Source organism: Gymnogyps californianus, chromosome 5, assembly GCF_018139145.2.
Source record: "Gymnogyps californianus isolate 813 chromosome 5, ASM1813914v2, whole genome shotgun sequence".
In the NCBI taxonomy this organism is placed as follows: Eukaryota; Metazoa; Chordata; class Aves; order Accipitriformes; family Cathartidae; genus Gymnogyps; species Gymnogyps californianus.
The window spans coordinates 9,344,295-9,362,797 of record NC_059475.1 but is presented as its reverse complement, the minus strand read 5'-3'; the positions used below and the strand labels follow the sequence as shown (position 1 = coordinate 9,362,797).

General features: G+C 43.2%; 1 protein-coding gene across 1 annotated transcript in view; it reads right to left on the bottom strand.

The window, feature by feature from the left end:
* HIPK3 (homeodomain interacting protein kinase 3) overlaps nucleotides 1-17,260 on the bottom strand; it is a 73,757-nt gene extending 56,497 nt beyond the window's left edge. The window contains exons 1-2 of the mRNA XM_050897499.1: nucleotides 17,211-17,260; nucleotides 961-2,056 (exon numbers count right to left, since the gene is read on the bottom strand). Coding sequence (XP_050753456.1) covers nucleotides 961-2,054 — 1,094 coding nt within the window. The 5' untranslated portion in view covers nucleotides 2,055-2,056; nucleotides 17,211-17,260. The remainder of the gene's footprint in view (nucleotides 1-960; nucleotides 2,057-17,210) is intronic.
* Nucleotides 17,261-18,503: the final 1,243 nt, after the last annotated feature.

The window sequence follows — 18,503 nt, the reverse complement described above, 5'->3', positions numbered from 1 at the left end:
AATTTCATCAAGCTTAGAACTGCATTGCACAAGTTTTCACTTCCAACATGAATAGCTGTAAAATATTTAAAATTTTCTTCAAATTACTCATTGTCCTAGTTTACTAGCTTTTTACTGAATTTGCAGAGACAGGCAATACCCAGGACATACTATTGCCAATGATGCAAAGCAGAACTGAAAAAGGTCTTCAATCAAGACAAGTTCAGCTTATAAAGAAAACAAAGGACCTCAGATGGTAAATATTAACAGCTTTTACATGTCACACAGATTGGATAACTATACAAAGAAAGGATTAAAAAACAAAATCAGAAATATACCTCCATTTTGAGGCCAATGCAGAATGCAACCACATACCAAAATCACTTTAAATGCCCACCTGGTTATCACCTTAAACATTTAAGTATCCTATCACTCACTAACACCAGAAGTTCACTGAAGTCCACAGCTGCTGAAGGCACTCAATCACAACTGAGTTTATAAGAACTAGGCAAAATATTTACAAGTGCTGGAGAAAAACAGAGGCATTTACATAATCTTTGGCAACAGGATATAAAAATATGGCACTTCTAGTACGCTGTCCAGCTGCTTACAGAAAAAAACACATCATGTTAGGAAGGCAGGAAAGGCATCTTAATCAAGCAAGTGAAAGCTGATTTTTTTTTTCTATTTTCCTTTTAAAAAGTCTCATCAGAGGTCTCAAAATAACAGTAAGTGATGACTTCAGAGTGCAACACAAAACATACTTCTAGAAAAAAATAACACTATAAAAACATTCAGAGCAAGTATTCACATTTAAAATGGTAACCAACCACTTAATCTTAGTATGGCCTTCATTCTTAGATGGTTCTTACGTCTTCCAAATTATTCTTATTAGTTATCTGAAAGAGTAATTATTTAAGCCATTAATTTTAATAAATGCTAAAACCTTGTTCTATTAAAAACAAAGTAAAAGACACCTACCTGTAATATCGAGATTGTAAATAGGTTGAACAAATAGTCTTTGATACATGGCTGGCAGACCCAAAATCTATTACTTTAACCCGGTAAGGCTGCCGAACAGGATCCACCAACATAATGTTCTCCGGTTTGAGGTCAGCATGGATTAAACCCAGACTTTTTAGTTTTTTCAGTGCAGTGGCCACCTGTTGCAGAATAGGCCGTATTACTTTCAGTTGCAGAGGGCTGAATTTGTTTTGTTTCAGGAAGTCATATAAATTCTGTTCCAACATCTCAAAAACCAGACAAGTATGGTTACGATGCTGAAAGCATTCGTAGGCTCTCACAAAGTTAAATTCATCAGCATTTTCAGTACTCAGTCTTGCTAATATGCTCACTTCTATTTGTCCTTGGCGCGCATACGAAGGATGATTCTTCAAGATTTTGATTGCCACAATCTCATTTGTCCCCCTTTTCCAGCACTTCACTACTTGTCCAAAGGTCCCTCGCCCAAGGAAATCAAGAACCTCATAAGTGTTTTTCACAGAGCACAATACCTCATGCTGTACTAACTGGTAATCTCCATCTCCGCTTGTACCACTTTGTTTTGAAGTTGCAGCCGTTGTCACAACCGTCACGGGGTTTCCTATGTTGGTTTGCAACATTGCAGGCAGGATGGACAGTTCATCAACAATCTGCATCGTGCTGTTTTGATTATCCAGCTCTTCGCTCTTACGCTTCAATCCACATCGCTGGGGTCCTTCCAGGATATCTGATCGGCTTCCTTGCGTCCCAGTCCGAGGTGCCTCTAACTGAGCTTGCTGCGCCCGCGCTGCTAACGCTTTCGTAGCACCTGCAGTATTTTTTAAAGCAACAGCATTTGACTGCAACAAAAAGTTCTGTCCTCGAGGTCTGTCAAATGGGTTTTTAGTCTGAAAGAAAGTACTAACCCTGTGGGGAGAAATTCCAAAGTTTTTACCATTCACATAGATTTGTGGGTAGGTTCTTTCGTGGTACACACAACTGCTTGGTTCTAGTTTGAGTTTCTTCACACTACAAAAGGCACTTGACTGGGTTTGATAAACATATGGTGGATAGACCAAGACTTGTGAGGCCATACCTACGGAGGGAGAGAAAAAGAAAAAGCGAGTGAGAATCCTGCATTCACATTTCCAAGCTTTACAGCAGCTTCCTCTTCTAAAAAAAATCAGGACACGAGTATATTTTCCAAACGAGCTAACCTAAAGTTATTTCATATTTAATTTCTTGTGGCCAATAGCAACGTCCTCATGCCTTAAACTTTTACGTCACGTACGCTAAACACCAAGAAAAAGGCACCGGATGGACCCCAGTGTAAATGACTACAAGGTTTCAGGGAAGCTATGACTTATACCAGTCCGATCAGCTCTCAGAGATGAATTCAATACCAATAATACTTTAATTACATCACTTTTTCATACCAAGCACATGAAGATTCTGGCAATAGGTATTTAAATTGCAGATGAGTCATATAAAATTTGAGCCAGACATTGCAATGACTCTGATCAAACGAAAACTAACCAAATGCATGGCATAATTATTCTGAAGCTGTGATTTGATTTATGCAAATTAACATTTAAACATCTTAAGAGCGATTAAAATAATCATACCATCACCTCAGTTTAGCATCCTGTAATAGTTTTTGCCCCAGCAGTAAAGAAAACTTCAAAGCCCTTTCCTTTCCAAAGCTGTTTGCCCAGAGCCAGACAATGCAGAAAGCTGAGGACCACCGGCAGCTAGGCTCTCTCACCACCAAATATTATGGGACTGCCACTGGCCTCCTGCTCCATGCCAAGGATTTAAGACTAACTCTCAACCTCAAAACACGGGCAAAAATTCTCCAAACTCTTGAATTCTCTCCTAAATAACATACCCCATTACAAAGTGCCTGGTGCACAGCATAAGCATATTATTGACTATGGGAGTTACCTTCTTTTCTATAATAGTTATATTTAACTGAATCATTTATCCTGATCACATTGCTTAGAGCTCCAAAATCAAGCCTCACTGACCACCCCAGAGCACACATATGTCCAAGCCTACTTGGAGCTTCCAGCGCAACCTGCACAGCTTAGGCCAAGCCAAACCTTCTGTCAGCAGCCTACTGTTCCTCCAGTTCTTCTGGGACAACTCAAATACCGGATTTGCCACATCTACTCCAAAGACAATAAAGTCTCAAAATAATATTTTTTTCTTAAAATTTTTTCAAGGTTCCTGCTAAAAAACTCCGTTTGCTTTTTCACCAGAATCCCCACTTACAAGGTGTAAGTGTCATGCATGTGCATGAGAGAAGTAAAATATTCAACCTCAAAAAACTTCTACACTTCAAAAGTAAAGAAACCGTCCCTCTTCTCAAGGTAACGCTACTGTGTTATCCCAGTGTGCTCACAGGAGACTTCAGACGGCCAGCATCTCCTCCACGACTCGGAGACAAATCTAAATGCCAAGCAGACCAAGGAGCATGGCTACACCACTAAGCCCCTGGGCAGAAACAGGTCCGGCGTGAGCAGCCAAAGCTGCGCTGCCCAACAGGAAAGAGCCTGGACATCTGACCCACCAGCGAGAGGCTTGCTAAGCCGCAACAACCCCAGCGGGTCCATTCGTCCTGGATCTGCCGTAACCAAACAGCAAACGTCTTGCTTGGTTTAACTTCTGGAGAAGGTATTTGCCCATGTAAGCGCGTTGCCAAAGCTGATGGCATGAAATCAAGATTACTTTGAAAAAACAGTGATAAACCTACATTGCAATTAATGAGGTTTTCTGAAGACAGGACAGCAACCCAGTGGGCGGGAGAATGGGGGGAGTAGAGTCTTTTAGCACTGCCAGAGGACCACTCAAATCCTTACATGAGCCTGTTGGGACCACTGGCGTTCAAAAACATCTAAGTTTTCTATAGCTCATGCTGTTCAAACCAGTCCAGAAGGACTGGAAGCATATAGTCCCAGCTTTCTCTTTTAACATTAATTTCAGTTGGATGAGAAAAACTAGGCTATCATCTTTTGGGGTTTCTGTGTTTCTTACAGGCTTAACTCCAGAACCGTGAACTCTGACCACAGTAACAGCTCTGTTCTCAGATAGGAAGTGTTTATTGAGTTCTTATGAGAACATTTTTAGCAACTCCAAGAAAGAAAAAAAATTAAGCGCTAAATTAAAGTGATGACATACCCTGGGAGAACAACCTTTGATGTAATCATGACAGACTGAACTAAAGTCAAACTTTACTCCAGAAAAGTAAAAATGGTCTTAGAGTTCTTGTATGAGCACCTAATTTCTTACCTTCCCCTAAAAACTTCTCCTTTACCCCCATTATTTCGTTTGTCTTTTTTTAAACATGTACTTCAAGATGCAGTCTTATTTGGAGAGGCTACAGTATCTTCATACGTTGCCATGAAACTGGCACATTAAAATCCTGCAGCATCCTGAGACTGCTTAAAGACCTCTGCCATGCACTCATACGCAGTGCTCAGAAGACATTTCAGACAGAAGCACACTCTTTACTATACATTAACATATATGCAATGAAATACACCAGAACAGCATATAACTATCCGATATAACCAGCTGCTGCAGGTCTTTGCTTTGAGAAGCAAAGTTGATTAATAGAATTGATTTCCCCCCACCCAGATGAAAACCCAGCCCCACACCCAGACAGCAGAGCTGCACAACAAACGTTGAAGAGAAAGGAAAAATACCACAACACCCTCTACTCTAACAGCACTGCCATGCTGTGGGGGCTCTTTTGTTGGTTTGGGGGTTTTTTGTGGTTGGGGCTGGTGGTGGTTTGGTTTTTTGTTTGGGTTTTTTTTTTTTCCCCTGGGGTTGGTTTGTTTGTGGGGCTTTTGGTGAGGTTACTATTTTGGGGGATTCAGGTTACAATATAATCCTACAGATAGTTACACTGGAAAGAGTAATGAAGTACTGTGTTACAGGGGTTTTTCGGGTTTTGTTTGTTTTTGTTTTTTTTAAGCAGGTCTTCTGGTAAAAGAAAATAACATACTGCACATTTTCATCTACCACAGAGTGGATCTTTCTTTCCCCCCCTTGTCACAAATCATTTCACTGAGCTTATACATCTTTCTGCACACTTCTTATCAAGACTACTCCTGCTTCCTCGTACAAACCGAAGCTTGTCAGACTATATATACGTTAACAAGTCCAGCAGCACAATGAGACAGGGATGTGTAGAGCAAAGCAGCCGGTGGTAACGGAAAGAAAAACCTCACTCTGTGCTCATTTCAGGGAGGTTACTTGAGTCTGAGCACTCATGAGCAGTTGGCGTACATCTTCCAGTTAAATTTAATTTAAAATAAAAACCAAATATGTGTACTACAAGACCACTCCAGGATGCAAACCAAAGCAGAGTAAACAAAACCATCAGAAGGTGGTCTGAAAAGCACAACCCCCAGGTGACGTACCACAGGCAGCCTCCGGCTACTCAAGTAGCTTCAGACTCGATTTTCAGTTTTAGTCTCAGAGAATTCTGTCCATTCCCCCTACAAGTGTTTTTAAAGCCCTCTTCTCCTTCCCCAAGTGCAAGATGACCATCATAACTTCACTCCAGCACAGTGACCGCTCCCGGGCAGAGGCACACAAGCTGAAATTGGCTCCGGAGTTCTCCAGCTTGCTTTGCTCCAATACTGAGGTTGCTGCGTGCCGCCTCACATGCCAGATGCTGCTAGTGAATACTGCAGGGGATGTGGAAAAGAAAGCCTGTCTTGAGACACCTACCAACTATTATTACCTCTAGATAGGCTCCCTTTGAAGGAAATTAGTCTTCTTGGCTCTAAGTTTGAAGTAGAGAGAACTGGGAAGTCTACAGTTGGCTTATTAAACATTAAATTATAGAAAGTGTGTGAATTTTGATCAGAGTTAAGACTGAATTCTGTGCTTCTGAAGAAAGTACGAACAAAGTAATGAAGTAAACACATTTCAACTAAGTAAATTCATTGTTTATTCATTTAAATAAAGGAATAAATATGTTTTCACAAAGTAATGACAATAAACAGGAGGCGCTTCAGTTTGCCCCCCTCCAGTGAAGCTTCTCTCTACAGAAACTGAATAGAGAACCATGCAGACGTTGCTCAGTGAAATGGAGCACCTCTGGTAACATCTTGCTAATGTTCACCTAACTGTAACGATGCTCTCTACTAGATTCTTAAAATTACATCTCCAGCCTTCTCAAGCAGTTCTAGGCAAATTCATAAACATGACCAACTTGGCAGACTGTAACAACCTCGAGAAGCACAGGCTGTTCCAGGCCTGACCACCATTAATAATTAACTATAAATTGACATTTCCTCATGACAGAGTAATGGAGGTGTGTAGCAGAGTAACTAGTTAGTAAGACCACTGCAGTGGGGCTGAAGAGAAATTGCCACACTACACCCTTAATTCTTCTGCAAAATAAACAGCCCCTTTTAACTGTCCCGACAAGTGCAATCACTATGTTGCTGCTGTTGTAGTAAAATCCCCAGCAGGCAAAGCCTAGCCAGTGGCAGCCAGGTATACTATAGTTACAATTTAACTCCAGAAAACTTGTTTTCCAACTTCTTTCAAGCCTCCATGGGTGAGAACCGGTTCCAACACACTCATTCCTTCTTGCAGCGCAGCCGGGCGTCAAGGGAGGCTTTCTAAAACCTCAGTAACTTCCAGCAAATGCACAATTTGAGCAGTAGCACTTATGAAGTGTTTTATTTACACTATGCATCACTTTGAAAACACCGTAAGGATACTGTCATTTTTCCCAGGTTAAAAACATGTTCTTTTTATATTAAGTGCTGCCCAACTTTTCAAGTTATTTAGCAAATACAAAGCTGAATTAGTTGCCCTCTCTTTCCCCCCAGAAGAAACGTTATTACTGGTAGTAGCAGCACCTCTATGTTATTGTTTATTTTGGATATGTAGCTGAACAAGCTGTACTGATGTGAGCGCTTTCATACCCGTGAACTGTGCACCCTGAGGAATTCCCTTACTCCAGCTGTATGATTCATAACAAAGCACTGGCAATCGAGGTTTCTTGCAATTTATAAAGCAAAATGCATCTACAGAAAGTACAAAGAGTTATGAGATACAAGCCCAGGGAATCCCACGCCCCGGTCTCCTCAAAACCAGCTCTGCGAACAGATCTCTGACCCATGGGAGAGAGGGAGCGGAGCAAAGGAGAAAGCACCAAGGTGTTTCAAGTAACATGTGCCATATGAATTGTTTCCTTGCATAACCATGGAGGCAATTCTGGACGTGAACTGCACGGGCACACACACGCACTCCACCACAGAGAAGAGTGAGATGCAGAGGCACCTGTGCAGAGGCAGCTCTGATGCTAGCTCACCAAAGAAGCCAACATCCAGTTCTAGGGGTAGCAACCAGACACCCAGAAGTTTAACAACAAAAGCAATGATTACGATCTTTGATTAAAACACGTAAGATATTTCAGAGCTCAGGAATTTTGGCCCACCATACACCAACAAAATTAAGCTGACCCAATGGTAGCCTTTGCCTGACATGAAACCTCAGCCCTGCACAGATGAGTGACAAAGGTTGAGGCTGGAAGGCCAGAGGTTGGTTCCAAGCTTGGAGAGAGTTTTAGTGAGAAGCAAACAATTAAATGATCCAATTTTGCAGCTGTAAGACATAGTTACTACCCACCTAAGAAAAATGTTACAGGGCTGACTTTAGATTTGTGCAACATTTGAGATATTTTTAATCGGACACTACCAATGTTGCATTGATACCAGAAACTGAAAATATAAGTTCATTTAAGCGTGATGCGAACTAGTCTCAATTGCACCATTGTCTCAACACTTGGAAACAGAACCGACGCCATACACTGGACACAAACATACTTTACATAAAATAGCAGAGTGAACTCCTATGACTCAATGCTGTCATTTGTACCAGTAGCAGTAATGAAGAATACAATCACTATATTAATATTTTCCACAAATACCAAAAGCTAAATCTTGTGATGCCAATATGACTGCAATCATAGTTAAAAAGACAAATGGAACAATACTTCAAGCATTTATTTTTCTGCTGGGCAAGAAGCTGTTATGCAACTGAAAAGAAAGCACAAGCAGCACAGTATTGGCCACCAGCCCCAAATGAGAGCACGCTCTCCAAATCAGAATGTGCCACCATCAACACAAACGGCGCATTTCAACCAGCTGGGGCTTCACCAGCCTAATCTCTTCTTTTAAAAGACTAATTCTTTTTGAACCCGAAAACAGTAGGCACACTGAAATAAAAGTCCCTAACAGCAGTGTTTAGGAGAACCCACACCTTCAGGTTCTGCATGACAGTACAGTGCTGAAGGATGTATTCAAACTACTGCTACTGTCTGTCGCTCTTCAATGCGGTAAGAGGAATCAGAGTGAGTAGAGAGGTAGGACATAAAGCCATGCTTTTTCCATTGCTGTAAGTATTTCCAAAAGATTTTGCCACCTTCCCTAAAGTAGAAATGAAATTTGATAGAGCGGTTTAGCTCAAACTCCTGTTGGTAAACCACCTGTTCAAATGCCACTGTCTTTTTAAAAAAAAAAAAAAAAAAAAAAAAAAACTTCCTAAACAAATATGCATGCCATTTTTCCTTTTTATTTCCAGCCATTTTATTTTGATTTCATTGCTTAATTTTGCATTCTTAGTCTGCTGGGCTTTTGTTAGAATTAGAAGCAGACCAACCTGGCTAAGAAATCTATTTAGAAGTCTGATTTTAGAATAGCTCTAGACAATATCAAATGCAGCTCCTGTAAGAATATAAATCTAGATGGCTATTTTCCTTGTTGCTACTTTACCTTCACAGAATGGCTGGCATGCCAGAACAACTGCATGCCCATGAAGGGGACCTACTTACATAAAGTTGATTCTTCATCGAGTCCTCTAAACTACTCAAGGTGGACGAGGTTCATTCAAAATTATCTTTTTCCCCTCTTATTATAAAAGATTTTCAGCTGGACAAAGCACACATCAGTACAGTGACGCATAATTATGGTTCTCCCCACAGGACTTGCATGTTAAATTTGCAACAGCGCACATAAATAACCTGTTGAGCTCACTGAGTCTGACATGTGATGCAAAAATTTGCAAATCATGGTCTACTGTACCAAGAGAGCACAGTTCAGGAGGTGTATAAAACTGTTTCCTACACACTGAGAATTACCCAGCAGTAAGTAACATTTGAGTTAAAACTTTCCCCAAATACAAGAAAAATCATAATCGCTCTTCCAATAGGACCAACAAGAATTTAGTTATCAAGCAGTTACTAAGTTGCCAAGACAGCACACCTAGATCATATTAAATTCCTTCTGCAACAAAAATATTACAGTAAATAAGAACCTTAGCCTTTGTTTTAAATCTGGCAACTGTAAAAGAATTAAGACATCTAATCCAACACACTTCTCTCGATTTATCTTCTTCTGCTACCGTTTTCAGACCAGTCACTTCAGCTATACCCAGTAACAACCTTCAAACGTATACAGAGATACACACACAAACATATATATACACACACCCCTCCAGTAAGTATGTTTGAAAGGTTTTTTTTATATATACACACACAGAATGAAAACTCTTCAAAGTCCCAATTTATTTTTTTCAGCATACAAATTCCTTACTTAAAACTGTGTTTTTAATATTTTGCTTTTATATAACAGGTGTTTTTCTTTCACTGTAAGCAACAACATCACGAAGATAGCATTGGTTGCTCACTGAAAACAGCTGTATAAGTTAGATACGGCATATGTAGAACAATAAAGAAAGAATGGAGGGAAAATAGGTGTTTACCACTTCTTTCAGATTTCTGAAGATGTGGAGGAAGCAGCGTTTCCAACGGGCAAAAACCAGTGCATTAGGAATGCATATTCTCTCACAGAAGGTTCAGCCTTTTGCCTCCTAACAGATCAATAACTGTAATAACCCATATTATAGTGTTTCCCAACACCATCAGTGCAAGAAATCTCTCCCTCTCGCCTACACAGAGGAACTTATTGATTTAACTATACAGAAAGGTATGCAAAAAGAAAGGCAAGATTACATGCAGCATATGACCCCACTAGCTAGAGCCTAATACTGATAAATGTGCATCAGTTTTTCCTCTGTTGTATTCCCTTCCATATTTAATAATCTTCCAATTTGCAGCATAAATAAACTTTTAACATTCACTCATTTTTATCTTTAAAACAAAGTTTAGACATCTCAACCAACTTTAAAAACACATTTAGTTTCAAAGACCGCTTGTTGCAAAGAGCTCCCAAATTATTTCTTGAGAAAAACTCCCACGATGTCCTCTTGCAGGGCTCAGAGCTGACACAGTAAAAGGAAGAAGTTAGCCCATAGCAACATTTCAAAAGCCATAAAGAAAAGGTATTAAAAAAACCCTTTAGAATCTCATGAAAGCAATCCATTCCTATTAGGCTGAATACCAATTTATTTCTTGAATCACAAAATAAGTTGATATTAATAGATAAGGAAAGAGGAGACAAAGAGCTTTTTTCTTCTCTTAGGAACAAATCCTGTTCCTTCCGAAGGGCTTCACAAGTAAGATCCCAAACACCAAAATTCCCATATTAAACAGATTCAAGCACTGAAAAATAAAGATCTTGTGATGACCTCCTCTACCCCTATAAATAGTTCAAATCTTCAAAAACAAGCGGTGGAAAAAACTTCTCAACTAGAACAGATTTTAGACAAGCAAGCAATTCTAATCATTTAAAAAAAAAATAAACCACAGAATAATTGAAAGGAAAATGGTAGGAAGTAGCAGATGACCTAAGTTTCTAGGAAAACACAGGAAGGAAGAGGTTTACAAGGCAATGATGCACATTAACAGCTTTTCAGTCAAAAAGGCAGAAAGACATCTTACAAGAAACAAATAAAAAAGCCTTCTGGAAATTGTGCAAGTTCCACCAATTGTTGTGTACCAATACAGGCAAAACCTGCACAACACAGAAGAGGGAAAAAAATTAGTACATTTTACTCAAACTAGTGGAATAAGGTAAAGGTTAACACACCATTTTTTGTAAACACTGACAAAGGACCAAAACAAACTAGTAAACAGAGACTGTGGAAACACAGGAGAAGAAATGTGTTTTCATATCTACATATGAAAAAGTATATTACTTTTGTAAAAGTAAGTCACTGAAGTTTCAGATAAAGTTGTGCATATAGATAATTTTTATGAATACCTGATGCTAGTGGTTACTCTTATCTTCCAGAGGGAGCTTAAACGGCCAGTAAAAAAAAAAAGTTTCTTTGCTTCCCTTATGATAAATTTTGTATCGATTATCAGTACTGAAGTTTGTTTTCTCTCTGCACTTTTGCATTTATATGACAACCTTCTCATTCAGACCTTGAGCCTATGCTAGCTCCTTTCTGTGGGCAGGCACTTGTTTCAGTCTATACCAGCAGGATCGGGAAAGGTTCAGATGTCAGTTCACATCCAAAGACCCTAGGGAGCAGGCCTGGAGGGATTTGGTCACACTAATAAAAGCAGCAAACATCTTTGCAATGAAGACACTCCAGCCCCACACAAAGCACAGCTGCACCAGTTATCGCAATCCCAGCTGAAGCTGTTCTACTGGCAGTTTTTCCTGCCCAGGGACCAGTTTTGTTATCTCACTTTATCACGATTCAAGACAAGGTGAGCACGAGGTGAGGAGACCCACTTCCATCTCACAGTTCACCTTCTAACCAAGAGTCAAGTAAAACTCAAGTAGAACTCCTAAGATAACACAAAGCAAGTTTTCTCGGGTACTGGACACCGCTCTCCCCAAGGCAAGGCAACAGGCAAGCTTCAGCTTTGTGATAAAAATCTTGTCTCACCCAGCAATTTAAGTTCCTGCCAATCTCACGCCTTGGAAGTTAAGTGTCCCGGTCACATAAAAACAGCTGCAGGACAATACAGTGTAGTAACCTAAAGGAGCACAGCCTCCAGTGCAGAGAAGGGTAAGAAATGCTCAGGTCGGCGGATTACAGAGAGTGGTTTCCAACAGGCATGGAAAGTGGCTGTGAGCATCTCGGACCTGCTGCCACACCCTCCTCTTTTAACCATGTTGTTAATGGGACTCTGCACGGGTATTAGGACCTGAGCTTTTCTGTCCCTACATTTTCCACCACTTATTCTGAACGGGTAGTTACTGTGGTGCCGTACATATCCGGCAAGTAACGTTTATACAAATACGAAGAGATTTGCATTTGACAATAGCTGACTTTTTACATGAAAAGCATTAATCATATTTAATTTGTAACATGCTTTAAAAAGCACTACAATAGTTTTCTAGAACTGTTAAATTATTTTAGCAAGAATGGAAAGTCTCACATTACTTTAAAGATTACTGATTTTAAAAATAGCTTTTTTGATGGGAGTGTCACTCATAACATGCAATACTAATTTTCTGTACATAAGAATCCAGTTACTTGTTTAATATTGAGATAGTTGCTGTAGCTTTGATCATACCAAAAATATATGAAAATATTTCTTATATCTGTTTTGTCTTCGGATATTTCACTGGGTCTTATTTTATCGCTGTGTTTCAGAACTTGAACTTAACATTTTTCTAGGCTTCATCCTGTTATACCCAAATACTGTAGGGCACAATAGAGCTGGAGAAAAGGCCATACTTCCAAAAAGGAGTATTTTCTAATTTTTCCTGAAAACACAAGGTGAAAAAAGACTGTACAAAAAGTTTACATAATGCTGGGACTATTAAATATGTAAAGTTAATAACATAGGCAGAGATATTTTGAAATTAAACTGATTCCAAGTCATTGAATAAGAAAAAAAATCAGAACTAAACTACTTGAATTGACTTGCTTAAAAAACACTCCAGTTATTTGGCTCTTCTTCCATTATCAAGCAAAATTGCTAAGCTAGAGATTAACCCCATTTTGTGAGAAAGTTACCCACTCTCAAAATTGAAGTGAAATATTAAGATACTATATGAAAAGAAGTGACGTAATGTGAAAAAATACTACAAAACTGTACAAAGATTATCCCCAAACTGCATCTAAAACCAAGACACACCAATTCTTGCCATCTTTCCCAACATTCACTATATTGAAATAAAACAACTGAAGAATTAAGGAGGAGGGGGGAAGGCCTACCCTGGAGGAAATACTACGCTATCAAATAAAGTCACAGACTAAAATCCACTTCCACAGTTACATGTTGTTCCTCTGCTCATCTGTCACTCAAAAGTTAGTGCCTCTGAAGAGAAACAGAGCTTCAATTTCTCTAGAAATCTGTAAAAGAGATAGAGACTCTAAATCAAAACAGTCTATAAAGGGGGGTGGGGGAAGCCAAGAACAGGTAACAGGATTCTCCAGGCTTTATGCCTCATTATAGGTTATTTCAGGTCAAATAGAGGGTGTTCACTGCCTGCAGAAGTCAGAAAAAGGTAACCCATTGCTAACCTATTTCATAGCACTAGCTATTGAAAGTTGCTTTAAATATAGTTAACATCATCATTTAAGGTGCACTGCACACTCATCAGCCATCTCTAACACGCTCAGTGCTCATCCTTCCTAATTTCTTCACATTTGGTTTCACACACAACCCAACCAGAGTTCTGAAATACAGTTTCAGATACCTAGAGATCCATCTCATACTTCACCCAAAGAATGAGCTTTTCTTCCAAGACCTGGATTGAAAGTAATACATTATTTTCCACTCCATCTCAGAATTTCAGTCAAGAGATATAAAGAAAAATAATATTTCGGTGACTTAGGAACAGAGACGTTAACTTAGTAAAAGCTCCCCAGCATCGACCTGAATTCTTACTTCCCTGATTTTTAAAGGCAGGAAAATTTAATAGCAAGACCAGCTGAAAATAAGTATTTGACCAGCAGTGAGTTTACATAATCCATCTACAGGAGCTTCATAGTTTCAGTGAAGAACTGCTAAGGATGTTTTCTTCATCAAATTAATCCTATGCCAAGACTTCTGAAATTCTCCTGTAACTGCACTGTAACATCATCAGGGAACTGAAGAAACTCAAAAAGCACAAAAAGGTACAAACAAGCTTTTTCAAGGTATGAAAGGTGGATACCATTTCACAAAATTCAACCGTGAACGCATAACTGAGGAGCGCTGGTATCACCACGAGGACATTCTACTTCTATGTTTCTTCTTCCCCCCATCGAGTATCACCAGTTGATTATCAGGCCTGCTCTACCCGATTCATACTCCTGTTAGTCAATAGATCAGTTTACCTCAGCTGTAATGCTTCTGCATATGGAATGAAATAATTATATATTCAGTGAAGCTAAGGCTGGTCTAATAAAAAAAATTAAAAAAGCATAGATGTTCTCGCTTTTTTCCACAAAGTTCTGTGCAGAAAATGATACTGCCTACAGTAACTATTCTGTAGGTGCACAGCAGTAGTATGCCACCACACCTCACAGACCTCACATTGCAATAGCAAAATTTAGCTCAACTAAAAGAAGTTTTCTTTCTGTACTTAACATTCCTCTGAAATACATGTCCGGCCTCAAATGACAGCGCTGTGCCTGTTACCAATGCTTTTCTTCCCCCCCGACACACATAAGAAAGCCAACTACAAAATTCCTGTTTCAAAATGCACCGTTTTGTCAAAAGGATCTTTGTTGCTATAATCAGCATACTGGCAGAACGGAAAATACAAGAAAGAGAACATATACTGTTAAAAAGAAAACTATTCTAAAAACAGGAAGAGTGCAATCCCTTAAAATAGTACAGAAGGGTACATCCCTAAACACACAAGCTTGGAGAAGCACAGCCCAACATTCCTACACATTTAGGTTGGGATTTTCACGAGAATTAAGCATAGTTAATTCTGTTCTACTCAGGAGCTGGTAAGGTAACACTCTGCCTCTAAAGTGCTGCTCAGCCTTCCATCCCCTTTAACAGACATAATCAATCCAATAGATGCTTTTTGAAAAATCACCTCCAAAACAACATTTGTTTTGAAGCAACTGCTATAAATTGAAGCACACAACAAGAAAAGCAATACACACAAATTCTAATATCTCTATCAGTTATGTCAACTTCTGTAAGATGAGTTGAAAGCTCACTCTTCCTCCCCACACCCTGTCTTTGTCTCTGGCATCTCGTTATGCAGGAGCCGGTCTCATTTCCCTGTTTCTGTAGGTAGTTGTTTGAAAGACAGGAGGGAGGAAACATGCAAACACAAGAAAACTGAAACAAAGAAAAAAATCACAGGCACTGGCAGAGACCCCAGGTCAGGGGCAGCTTTCTGAGCAATTTTTTAATGAAACTTTATTCCAGCTGATGGAACCTCTCTGATTACAAAGTGTCCTCCAACCCAGAGAGCCACACACCACCACCACAACCCAAATTAGAGCATCTAGCCAAACATATCTATGAAAAAAAAAATTTACAAGCACAACCGATGCCACACCCTGAGCAAGCAGCAGAACTCGCACTACAACAGAAGTCCCCGGTAATAAGTGCATTAAATGAAAACTCTAATTCCTGTTCTACATGATTATAAACATCATCTCACCGTGCGCTACCATAAATGGTTTGCGGCAGCACAGATAAAGCAGTCACCACTGTTGTATCAGTATCAGTTTTCTCCCAGTAAGTCCATGTTAACACTTTGCTCTATTTATTTGCGATCCCACCATGCCACTTTGTAATACAGTCTTGACCTATTTTCCAGGTGCTTAATTAATCTCTTTGCTGGCTGCCACGCTTACTAGACAGTTACTATGTGAATTTTAAACTTAGTTTATAGAAACCTTTAGCAAATTAACTCTGTTACGGAATTATTGTTATGTCGGAAAGTAAGTCCTCACAGTCCAGCCAAGCTTTTCTACTTTGTGTGAAATCAATCAGAGCACAAACTTTTTGCAAATGACATAATGGAAGGTAATACTGGGGGGAAAAAAAATTATCACAGAAATATGCATTGTTATCAACAACTGCAGCTTTAATGTAATTGTCTCTAATGTTAATAACACATTTTCCCACAATTTAAAGATACTAAAGTAACTGAAATAAACAAGGTTATACGCAAGCAGGAAGATGCAAAAACATCAGAGCGCCACATAATCTCTGGGAAGGCAAGCCTGGGAGTCTCAAAACAACTTACTAAGTTAACAAAAAAGGAAACCATCGCAGTTTTTGGCACTGACGCTTTAAGTCAGACGCAACAGTTAGTAACAGAAGTATAGCCTCAAAAGTAAGATATTTATATACATGTAAGCACGTAGCACTGATGATTGAGGGCTTTAAGTAAATAAAAAAAATAAAATCACTATTTCCTACAGCGTTAAACACATGCAAACGCATCTGCCAGTTTTATAATTGATACCACGATGAATCAAGAACCAGAACAAGCCCAGTACGATCCCTGCTGCAATCACTACATTAAAGCCACCAGCAATAACCCCATCTGTTTTTACAGAACTAGTTCTCGGGAACTGACCAAATTTTAAAGCGTCAACTTCCTTTCCAGTTGTTTTTATTTACACCGGCTCCTCAGCACCATTTGCTCCCCCCGTCCCAGCACCAACTTCCCCCACAGCGCCAGAGGAGGGGGTCCCGCGGCTCTCTTCTCGGGGGTCAGGGCGAGGGAGGGGGATCGGGTCCCGCCGGGACTACGAGGAGCCACCGAGGCGGAGGCAGCCGAGAGCAGGACCCGTAACGGGAGGAGCCGCCGCCGCCGCGCCCGGGCGCCACCCGCGGGACTCCCGCGCGGCGCGGGGAAGCGGCCGCCGCCGGCCGGGCGGCCCGAGCGCACCATACAAGGAGGAGGCGGCCGCGGCGCGCCCGGGAGCGGAGCGGGGCACCGTCGGAGCCCGCCCAGCCCCGCCGCCGCCCCGCGGCCGGTAACGGGCGAGGCGGGCGGCCACGCCTCCCCCCGCCGGGCGGCGGCGGCCTCGCCCGGCAGCCGGGGCCGCGCCGGCAGGCTCGGGGGGGGGGGGGGGGGGGGGGGGCGCTTCCCCGCGCCGGGGAAGGGGAAACTTCGGGGAGGCGGCGGAGCAGGCGCCGTCAAGAGCGACGGGAAGGGGAAGCGGCGCTGCCCGCTCCCCGCCGCCGGGCTCCGGCAAGGGCAGCGGCGCACCGCGCCTACGCGGCGGGCAGCAGCCGCCGCCGCGCCCCGGGGCTGAGGGGGGTAAGGTCTGCCCCGGCCTCTCGCTCCGGAGCCCCCCGCGGGAAAGAGACGAAAGCCGCCGGCGGAGGCAGCGCCCCTCTCCGCCCGCCGGGAACGGCCCCCGCTCCTCTCCCGGCCGCTCACCTTCACGGATCGGGCCGCACTGGCGTCCGAGCTGGAGCTGCCGCCGCCGCCCTGGGCATGTCCGGGAGCGCCACGGGGAAGCGCCGCTCCGGCCGGGCTCAGCCCCTCACCCCCGCCGCTCCTGCCGCCGCCGCCTCGGCCGCTGCCATCTTGTCCTGGCGGCTGGGAGGGAAGAGCCCCAGCTCAGCCCGCTCGGCAGCCCGGGCCTCCGCCTCATCTTCCCGGGGAGGGACCCAGCCCGCCCCCGGCCGCCGCCTCCTCCGCCTCCGCCTCCTCCCGCCTCCGCCGCTGTTCTGCCCGCGACGGCCTAGCGGCGCCCGCCGCCGCCCATCGCCCCGGAACGGCGGGACGAGGCCCCGCCGAGCGCTGCGGAGGGGGCCTGCGGGCCGCACCGCACCGAGGCCCCGCTCCGGCGTGCCCCGGCCCCGCGCCCAGCCTGCGGGGCCCAGCCTGCGGGGCCCTCCCGCCCGCTCCGCCGCCCGGCCCGGCCCGGCCCGGCCCGGCGCTTCAGCGGCAGCGCCCCCGCCCGGCCCCGCCGTGCGACGCCCGCCGCAGCCGGGAGCCGCCCCCGCCGCCGCCCTCCGCTGCGTCCCCCGGCGCTGCGAGGGCTCCCCCCTCCCGAGCGCGGCGAGCCCGCAGCCGCCCCGAGCCCTCTCTCAGCCCCTAAGCGCATAAACAAAACTCCCCCGCCGGTCGCAGCTCCCCTGGCTCGGCCGAAGCTGGGCGCCGGCGCTGTCAGTAACGCCTGGCGCTTAGCCTGTCCTACCGCACCGATGAGGCGAGGCAGGTGTGCGGCCATCATCTCCCCCAGCAGCAGCTTAGCGGCGGAGCCGAGGCAGGACCCTCTGCCTCTTCACCGCCAACTGACGGTCCCCCCGGGAAGCCGTGTGAGGACAACTTGAGATGCTCCTACCGCTAACTCTCCTCTGCCCGCCCCAGTCTGTCACTACCTGGAGGAAGGCAACCTCGTGCTTTCGGGGAGCTCCCCGAGGAGCACCTGCAAAACCCCTAACAGTCCTCCAGTGACGGCAATCCTAATCATCAAACACCAAACGGTGAGCTCTTCTTCCCCATCTCGTTAGCTGCCAACTCCCATAACATTCACAGATACATAACGTGCATGATGAGGAAACTGGTGTCAGGGAAAAGACCTGACTCTGAAGACCTGCAGCTTAGAAGATGACAATGTGAGAATGAACATGTGAACTCCAAATTCGTTTAAATGAGTGCTTTTGCTTTATAAGATGAAGAGACTCCCCTACCCAGCCCTGAAAAATAACTGAAGCACCAACC